This window comes from Lutjanus erythropterus, chromosome 18, assembly GCF_056507025.1.
Source record: "Lutjanus erythropterus isolate fLutEry1 chromosome 18, fLutEry1.hap2, whole genome shotgun sequence".
Classification (NCBI taxonomy): Eukaryota; Metazoa; Chordata; class Actinopteri; order Lutjaniformes; family Lutjanidae; genus Lutjanus; species Lutjanus erythropterus.
In genome coordinates this window covers 23757808-23768157 of record NC_139334.1, presented here as the reverse complement: position 1 = coordinate 23768157, position 10350 = coordinate 23757808, and the positions used below count along the sequence as shown (strand labels likewise).

The 10350-nt window shown below is 34.9% G+C and overlaps 1 protein-coding gene across 1 annotated transcript; it reads right to left on the bottom strand.

Moving 5' to 3' along the window:
- Positions 1-8: 8 nt before the first annotated feature.
- pacc1 (proton activated chloride channel 1) lies at positions 9-8595 on the bottom strand. The gene is made up of 8 exons (XM_084743139.1): positions 8294-8595; positions 5427-5535; positions 4935-5144; positions 3249-3403; positions 2376-2518; positions 2007-2148; positions 1095-1202; positions 9-999 (listed from the first exon to the last, which is right to left on the bottom strand). Exons 1-8 carry the CDS (start codon positions 8327-8329, stop codon positions 832-834), a joined length of 1071 nt encoding a protein of 356 aa, XP_084599265.1. The 5' UTR covers positions 8330-8595; the 3' UTR covers positions 9-831.
- Positions 8596-10350: the final 1755 nt, after the last annotated feature.

Sequence of the window (10350 nt, the reverse complement as noted above, 5' to 3'; positions counted from 1 at the left end):
CTATAAAATTCAGACATAAAAATACATTTTTATTTCCCCAGATTTTTAAAAAACATTGCATATGTGATACAATATTGAACAACAGCACAATTGAGACACAAATTCAAGTAAATCTGAAAAACAATGAACACACCGATACACTTCACAATATGACAGAATCAAATAGAAACAACAGTAGTAAGACAAAGTTCAGCCAGGACAAATTTTGCCAAAAACACTATCAAAACAAACAGCGTATAAACTCTGATGGAGGAGAAATAGTTTGTGGTAATCCCTTTGGAGATATCAGTATATTTATAATGCTTTGTGACATAAACATGATGTTTTCTGGAAAAAACAGTAGGACACAAATATAAAATACTCTTTTCCCTTTGAAGTAACCTCATACATACAATTCAAAATCCAGCTACATTTTGACCAGCGTTCACATTTTCTCAGTTTCACAACTTAAACATCCATACCTTTAAACACTGTTTTAAAAGCTATCAAACCATAACAAAAACTTTAAGCATCTCAGCTTTCACTGTCTTGTATAACAATTGCATTTCTGGGAATGTTTAAGACAATCTTTAAGAAAAACCTTTTCTTTTGAAATGCAGCAACTAAAACTCACTGAATTCTTTTAGGGAATGATTACTCCAGCAGTAATATTCAGTTATAACATATATCACTGTGTGTTATGTTATGGATAAATGTTCCTTGGTGTTGCTAATCCTCAACCAGTGATTAGAAAATGGTGCAAACAATGACCACAAAAAACACTATTTTGTAAAAATGAAACTCAGATCAATCACTTGTATAATCTGGATCTAGTCAGATTGTGTCATCACTTCAGTTATCAGTTATTGGGTTCATTTCCCGTGCTTTATTCCTCAGATGTCTCTTCCGCATCTTGATTATCCACTGAATGGTGAGTTTGGCAAAATTAGCAGCCTTAAAGAGAGCCATGAAGACCCCGCAGAGGATGGCGACAGAGCTCCAGGGGTTTGCAGTCACTATCTGTTCGAGGGGAAAGCAGAGATGTGTTACAGATTGATAACACTGATCCGGAGCAGATCGATTCTAAAGAGGATGAAACGTTTGAGGGAACTCACCAGTCGGATTTCTTGCATATAAGGATCTCGCCATTCAAAGGCAGCAAAGAAGAGCTGATTGCTTTGCTCTTGGTCAGGCCTTTTGTCATTGAATTTCACCACAGAGGACTAGAAGATCCAACATAAATGATAAAATTAAAGGGACACTTCAAATCGTTTGAAATGGTGTAGTTATCCATACTTGTCAGTCTGCATGCTTTTGGTTTGGAGAAGCAGCAGGAGTACCAGTGTAGGCAGCTAAGCAATGCACTGCTGTAAACAGGGTCTGCAGCAAAACCTATAACAGCCTATAACAATAAGCTACAAAAAAGAATAAAATTAAATTAAAACTCAAACAAGTCATAGGAAAAAAAAAGAGAATAAAAAAAGAAATGTACCATGCACTTTCTTTCTTCCCTTAAAATAATAATGACAGCGCAAAAAATCCTGCACCCCTCTCCCCAAACTCCTGTATTTGATTTGGCACTTTGCACTTAGAGCAGTATTAAACCACAAAATTGTCATGGTATTGATGTATATATAAAAATATTTTTGGATATAAAATAACATCAGGTCCAGCTGCAAGTAAAACACCAATTGAGTGCCAGCCATCACATTTGACACGTGGTAAGGCATCTATATCCCCAAATCTGCCTGAATGTTTTGGGACTGACGTACACATAAATGATATTGATTTCTTTATGTGAGCTTTTTTTAAGGGGAGCGAAAATACGTCTTTCTGCTGACCCTGTCCACAGCAGCACATAGTTTGGCTTCCCACATCAGTACTCCTGCTGCTCCAAACCGTGGGCATGACGACCATCATCTACTGTAGGGACCTCATACACCCTACTTCAAATTATCCAAACTATTCTTTTAAAATCAATTTTCATCATGTATTTAAGTATGTGTGCACTGGCTGGACATAAATACCTCTTGACGAAACTCCATAGCTTCACTGCTTCTCCCTGACGTCCTCACTAAAGACATCTTGACCCAGGTTCTGAATCCTCCAGAGAACATCCACATGGAGTAATTCCTCTCACAGTCCCTCATAAACTCAGATTTATTTGCACTAGAGAGAGTTAGAGAACAGAAAAGCAAACACGCAGGCTACTGTCAGACTGGGTCGGATAGGTTTTCACTCTCTGTTTCATGAGGCAGCAGTAGAACGATGATAAAAGTTTATCAGATAAGCTGGCAGTTCCATAACATAAACAGTATCTGAGAATCCTCTATGACCCACTGCAGACATCACGCCAGTCAGACATTACAGGATCAATACTTGTTGTTTGCAGTTACCTGTCAATCAAGTCGCTAAACTTGGCAAAAAGCATGTAAGTGATGTCGCTGAAGTCCTCCTCTGTTTCATTCTGACTGAACTGCATGAAGACCAGCTCTTTGTTTCTGACGTCCGACGGGCCGCGCACCACCAGAGCTTGTTTCTGAGATAACAAGGCTGAGAGTTAGTATGATCTTTATTTAAAACAAGAAGTGGGTCACTTTCACAATAATGTAATGGCGCTATAATTAGTGACATAAAATTGAAAAAACTAGCCTATATTTTAAAAAAGATATTCAGGAGTAGAGCTGAAAAATCGCAGGAGGGGTAATATTTGTTAAAAGTGCGTCAAAATACGTATATCGTTGTGCTGCAGAGACATGCTGCCATCATATTCAACAGACTTAAGAAAACATCTTTGTTTGGTATAGATCAGAGCTGCAAGGGTTAACTGATTAGCTAATCAAATTAATCACTGCTCTTTTGATGAATGTTTAACTGTTATTAGTCATTTTTTGAGAAAAAATGTCCCAATTCTTTGTTTTTAGCTTCTCAAATGTGAATATTTTCTGTTTTCTTTAGTGCTTTATGACAGTAAACTGAATATCTCAAGGTGGTGGACAAAACTATACATTTGAGGATGTCGTCTTGGGTTTTGGGAAACACTGATCAATATTTTATAGACCAAAAAATTGATTAATTGAGAAAATTATCAACAGATTAATCAAGAATGAAGTTAATTGTTAGTCGCAGCCCTAGTAGAGATCCCTGCAAAAATCACACCATAATCATTTTGTTTTGACAATAATGATGAAAAAATACTAATATTCTACACGTGTTTTTGTACTGCTGTAATTCTGTGAAAACGCCACCATCATGTTTAGACGACTGACCTCCGTTTCGTTGGTAAACGGCCCCACGTACGTCACTTTTTCAATCATACAGTCCAGTTTCTGAGGCTTTCCTGGGTCCACTAAAGGCGGGATGTAGTCGTGGAAGTGATGTCTGCAGCTCAACAGCTGAGCGTTGCCGGGATACAGAGCGATACCTGCTCAAAGACAACAAAAGAAAAATCACATACAATTAATAATGAATTGTTATGTCTTTAAACTTATGCAGCAGTAAGCTCTTAGATGTTTATTATTTATGTCAGACCACTTTAGATTTATATGATGTCCATCCCAAACCTTTCGATGTATGATGCCATAGCAGGGTTAATGTTAATAACACTATAAACCTTTATGAGTCCAGCTGTAGGCACTACAAGCAGCAGGGAACGGCTGCAGACATAATGATACAAACTGCATTACATTACATGAACTGTTTGTCACAGAGGGACTGGACATTGTCAAACAAAAGAACACTTTGTGTTTTCTTATCATTAAGTTGGTGGTGACTTAGAGTCACACTTTATATACTTAATATAACTTATTTAGATAGCATAACACACCATCTGGTGGTCATATTGGAAGCAGGTTTTCCATTTGTACAATTTAATCCTTAACAAACGGACATAGTTTATAGTGATCTGATGATTTTATGAGTTATAACTCTGATTAACTTTACATCTAGAGGGTGCTAATTTGTTAGCTAGCCCAACAAATGGTACTGGATATAACCAGCTAGCTTTTACTTAATTGTTTATGCAAACATTAGCCTCACACCGTTTAATAACAGTATTTTGCCTATTAAAAGCAGTGGACTTTGGGCAAGCTGAAAGTAAAAAGGGGTTAAAGAGACAACAGCTATAAAGTATCTGTCTGTTCAGTTTGTGTCTATGATTTAGCCGCAGTGGTGGAAAGTATATTTACTAAATGACTGTGATAAAGAACAATGTTGATGTACTTGTCTTGAGTATTTCCATTTTTTGCTAATTCACACATTAAATTTAAATATTGTACTTATTTTGCATAATAACATTTTAAATACATAACATATACATTAATTAAAATATGCTGAAATACTCCTGATTAAATGACCCAACTTTCAACTTGTTACTTTCAAGTCGATTTTCATGTTAATATTTCTGTACTTTTACTTAAATTTTGAATGCAGGTCCTTTACTTATAACATTATGTTATCAATAGATTGACTTAAAGGGGCAGTTCACCCTAGAATCAAAAATACATATTTTCCCCTGGCCTGTAGGGATAATTATCCATCTAATTTTTTTTTTTTTTGGTGTGAGTTGCAGAGTTTTGGAGAGATCAGCTGTAGAGATGTCTGCCTTCTCTCCAATGTAATGGGACTAAATGGCACTTGTGGTGGCTTGTGGTGCTCAAAGTGTTACTCAAGATAATTCACAGACCTTGTGAGCAATCTTGGTAGATTCTCCTGCAGAAACAAAGTATTTCCAACATAAAACTGCTCACAGCAACATCTGTGGCTTATCTTGAGTAACAGAGTCAAGGTTTTTGGAAAGATACACTGTTTTCAAACGTATTTTTTTGGTGCTTACACGCCACAAGCCAAGTGCCATTTTAAAAAAATAACTGAATATTTTTCCACCGTATTGGCTGTTACCTGCTAACCCAGTCGCGATCCCCAAACGACCCGCCCTGCGTATTATCAATACAAACCTGGGGGTGGAAACGAGTCCACCTCTTTGTAGGTGACAGACGTCACAGGGTGTTTGAGTTTCTCCAAAAAGTCAGAGATGGTCTGGTAGGCCAGGAACGCTGCCACCGCGGTCAGCACCAGGTAGATAAAGATGAGGACGACAGTGAAGAAGTTCTTCAGGCAGGCTTTACTGAATCTTCTCGATGGACTGCCTCCCCTGATGTCTTCCTCTGCGACCAGAGAGGAAGGAAAATATCACTCTCAAGACTTAGAATATTACTGTTATGGTTGTATTATGAGCCAAAATACATGATTGTAAGCAGTATTATTAAATTATGTTCAATGTTATGTTTGAACCTTCATGAGTCACTAAAAGACAGACTAGTAAAAGTCTCCTGAGCTCATTCAAGCAGGGTGACCAGTTAATAATGTATGACAACGTGAGACTGTGAGATCTTTTAGATAACGAGCGTCCACCATCTTGGCTCAGAGTCTCCTCTGGTTGTTTTCACCTTGTGAGATGCTGCCGTTCGGTTCCTCACTCTCCAGGTGTTCAGTGGCATCGTCATCAAGATACTCCGCAGACTGTTTGTCATCTTCATTGTCATCATTATCATTGAACTGTGAGGTTGAGAAAATGAGAGTAAATATGGACGAGCAAAGTGCAGAAAGTATGCAAAACTTTTAGAAGTGGCAACACCAATTCATTTCATTCAGTTTTCACATTTCAAGCAGTAACATTTTTCTTTAGTAGGAGTTTTTGAAACGACCTGTAAAACCTAAACCTAACCCTTATTTTTTAAAGAAAAAATGTCTGTAATTTCAGCTTCTCACGTGTGTCATCCTTCGGTTGTGGACAAAACAAGACTTTTATCACCTTGGGCTTTTGGAAACACTTATCAACATTTTCTAACCCATTTTTTGGACCAAACGATTAACTGAGAAAATACCAATTTAATTGATAATGGAACTAATCGCTAGTTGCAGCCGTATTTGGCTGGGATGAAGTTTAAAATATTGCAGCATTAATTACATTAACATGTAACCTTTGAGTCTGTTCTGAACTCGCCACAACGGCATTTTCGGACTATGCACCCTGTGCTTGGAATGATTTACAGTAGGGCTGCAACTAAAGATTATTTTCATAGTCGAGTAATCAGTTGATTATTTTCTGTATTAACTGATTAATAGTTGTTTGTTTTAAAAGGTCAAAAAGTGGTGAAAAATGTCAATCAGTGTTTCCCACAGCCCAAGATGACGTCTTCAAATGTCCTGTTTCACTCATGACCCACAGATATTCAGTTTACTGTCAGAGAGGAGTAAAGGATCCAAAAAATATTCACATTTAGGAAGCTGAAATCAGAGAATTTTGACTTTTTTCTTCAAAAAAAAAAAAAAAAACTCAAAAAGATTAATTTATTATCAAAATAGTCTGTAGTTAATTTAATAAGTAATTAATAATCGATAAATCGTCGCAGCTCTAATTTACAGGATAAAACTTTATTTGGATACTCTGCCTTCATACCAGGCATTCAAAGGCTGCATTCAAATGATCTTTTGTGAAGAATTTAATTGTTTTAAATAGACTCTCCTTCATATGTCATGTGCTATAATGCAAAAACATTATGTTACCCCAGCATTTAAATAAAAGATAAACTTTTTAAAAATCCAGTAGAATTCACTTTTTCAGTTCTCTTGGACTTTGTCAATTTGTCAAGAAATCACTTGAACTGAGTGATTAATTCTTTGAGCATTCAAACTATCACTCAACTTCCAATTATACATTTTATTACTTTCTATTAGATTTATTTGAAAGTTCACAAGGTGAACTTTGCTTCATACAACTGCATTTAACAAGACAACAAAACAATATTACAGCCAAATATTACAAACAATATTGCAGACAAACATTACTCCATTTGGACTGTAATACAACCACATATTATGGTACAACAAAATTCACCACTTTATTGTACATTATTAGCAGTAATAAAAAACTAAAAGTAGGGCTGAACGAATTTGAAAAATATCAAATTGCGAATATTTTGACTGATATTGCAATTGGGATATGATTTGCGATAGAAGGAATGTTAATTTTTACATAATTTTTTTCATTTTCATTTAAAACAAGTCATTACGGTGTGAATTTTGCAGGGAATCTGCAAAAAAAAGGTAAAAAAAAAAAAAGGTTGTTTTCTTCAGTCTGTATAAATATGATCAATCAATCAAACTTAATTTATATAGCACTTTTCATACGAACAAAATGTGACAAAAAGTGCTTCACACAATAAAAACAACAAAACAATACCACACACACACACAGACTAAGAACTGCATTGATTAAAAACAGGAACTGTGGAGCGCTGTCATAAGAGGGGAAACACCAGAAACAAGATAAAAACTAAAAACAGAAAATATTTCACAATAACCACAACAACAACAATACTACTACTACTACTACTACTACTACTACTACTACTAAAAAAAAAAAATAATAAAATAATAATAATAATAATAATAATAATAATAATAATAACAGTAATCATTTAATTTAATTTATGATGTGTGGACCAGGACGTTTATGCAACACATATTTAATTTAAAATGGTAGTTTGACATAAATTTTGCATTTAACACATATTGTGCCTCTTGCAGTTTGAAAATTGGTGTAGACTATGTTGCGATTTCAATAAACTTTTGATTAATTGTTCTGCCCTAGTTATAAGCAATGTATGTTCAACATAAACATTGCATTACTTATCATTTTTTTTTATTTTAAAAGGAAATTAAAGACCTATATTTTAGCTTTTAATTTGGAGTAATATTATAGCTTTGGTTTTCTTTTATTGTTTATTTTATGTTATTCTATGGGCTACCATCTATTATTTAAAACATCTCATTGTTTTACCTTTAATTTTTTCTGTGTTGTTGTTTAAAGTTTGCTCTGTGAAGCACTTTGTGTATGAAAGGCGTTATGTAAACAAAGCTGAGTTGAGTTACAGCAACAGTCATCCAAAATAACAATATTAATAACAAAAAGTTTTGTTGTGACATTTCAGTTATTTTTTTTAGAGCAGACGTCATGTTTGGCTTTAAAACAACAGGGTGCAACTTTAACTTTAATCCCCAGGCAGAGTCGAGGGAAGCATGAAGTCAACTAATATCATGTTGAAGGAAACTGCAGCCGTCAGCTGTACGGTCACATGATGTCAGGTCAACCGACCGGACAGTCTGAGGACCCTCCGAGACAAGCGGAAGTTACACTTTAGAAACGGTTATTTTAATATTACTGAGACAAACTTCAAAGAAAATCTTGTCACACACACACACACACACACACACACACACACACGTACAGGAAGGACTAACGTTGTCCTACCTCTTGGTATGACCGGGAGTTTTGTTTCCTGAGCATTCCTCTAAAACTTCTTTCAATGACAAAAACTACCTCTGCCCTTCAACGGGAACCGTCCGGTTATTTGTGCGAAGTCTTAAAACTACTTTTAATAAATAACAGGTGCATTTTTAAGGAAACGTAATTCCTCCTGGATCGTGTTTAGGTTCCAGTTTTCCGCTCCAAAGGGAGACACACAACACCACCCACGGGGGGTTGGCGACGACGATAAAGGCCCATCCCATGATAATGAGGCACCTACAGGCCGCGATCCAATAGTAAACCTTGTGTCCTTTGCGTTTCCTTGTTTCCCCCAGCCTTGCCTTAAGTTCATACCTAGTGCTGCATTCATGTGCTACTCGTAAATGTCTGTACTCCAAAATCAGAATCAGAAATACTTTGTTGATCCCAGGGGAAAATATTGACGTTACAGGTGCTCCCAAATAGAAAATATACAGAGAATTATAATAATATAATATAATATAATATAATATAATATAATATAATATAATATAATATAATATAATATAATATAATTTAACATTTTACTACAGTATATAAAAGAGTTCATATTAAAATAACAAATATACAAGATAAGAAGTGTGTATAGGTGCATGTGTTAGATGTAATCTATTTAGTTACTTTTAAACCCATACTTGAGTACACCATATATTTTGAATTAATGTCCAAAATTTAAAAAAATATATCATAAAATGAGGGGAAAAAATGACAAAATAAATAAATAAATAAATAAATACATACATACAGAAAAATTAAAAATACAATTGTTGTACTTGAGTACAAATTTTCAGTTCTCTTTCCACCACTGTTTACCTACAATACGTAACACTGCAATATACGAAAAACAGAATGATGTAAAATTATGTATAAAAATGTTCAGGAAGCTACAATCATATATAACAGTGTAAAATTGATGAATTGCATAGTGAGTTATTGCACAGGTTATTGTAAAGTCAAATAATCAAAGGTCACAATCAGCTAAAAAGTGAATTGAATCCCATCATTTCTCCGTAACAGTTCAGTAACCATGGAGACTAGCTATAGTTATAGTTACATTAATTTGCAAAATTATAGTTTATTGTTGCACATATTTTTCTTTGTACTTGTTGGTATTGTTACATTCCACCCTTTCATACAATGTACAGCATTTCATTTTCATTTTAGAATACATATATATTTACTTTATTCTTTTTTCTATTCATGTCTCTTAAAAAGGAGAAAAGTGTGTTTTTAAAGTGGTATGATTTAATGTGTTATAGGTCCTTACCCACAAAATCATCCTTCTTTAAAAACAGCTCCACTGCAATAATGACTCTGAAAACTGGACAATCTTGTAAAAAAATGTCTGTAAATTTGTGTCTGTAGTAATTTGTGAATAATGTCAGTTGTGCTACATTGCATTTATTATGATGTTGTTGTCTGTGTTTAATGTTCCTGACACTGTTGAACTCCCCACAGTGCTGTGGAAAACAAATTCCACTGACCTTGGTGATGTGGTCATTAATAAATGATTGATTACTAGTTAGAGTACTTGTTTTCTATTCTCTTACTTTGTTTATTTTGACTTTTATTCAACAGCACAAAGGCAAATTCATGTTCCTCTCCACAGAAGGCTGTGTGAACACTTACATGTCAATAAAAAATATATTTTTTGGTTGTGTAAATATCCCTTAAAGAGCTTTAAGCTTTAAGTTGAGAGGCACTTTTTGCTATTCAGCTTTCACATGAACAAAAAAGCCCATTTAATTATTAATTTTCCGGTACTGTTATGGTAAAAGTTGGCCAAATTAAACAAGCAGCCTCCAGGAGAACATAATATTAAGTAAGGGAAACTAATGCCATTAAAGACATAAGTGAAGCCCAAAATGTATTAAAAGGATTAAAAGGTGGTGGTCAGCGCAATAATATATATTTATTGTATTATAGGGAGCAGGTTGTTGACTGGAGGACCGGAAATGCCTCGGGAGCTGTAACACACCACTATGACCACTAAGTGACGCCAAATGACAATCTTAATGTTT

Coding starts and splice junctions, on each gene's coding strand:
- pacc1 (XM_084743139.1), bottom strand. CDS start 8,329: ATGCTCAGGAAACAAAACTCCCGGTCATACCAAGAG. Junction 5,145..5,426: donor GAACGGCAGCATCTCACAAG/GTGAAAACAACC, acceptor CTCTGGTCGCAG/AGGAAGACATCAGGGGAGGC. Junction 2,519..3,248: donor CGTTTACCAACGAAACGGAG/GTCAGTCGTCTA, acceptor TTGTTATCTCAG/AAACAAGCTCTGGTGGTGCG.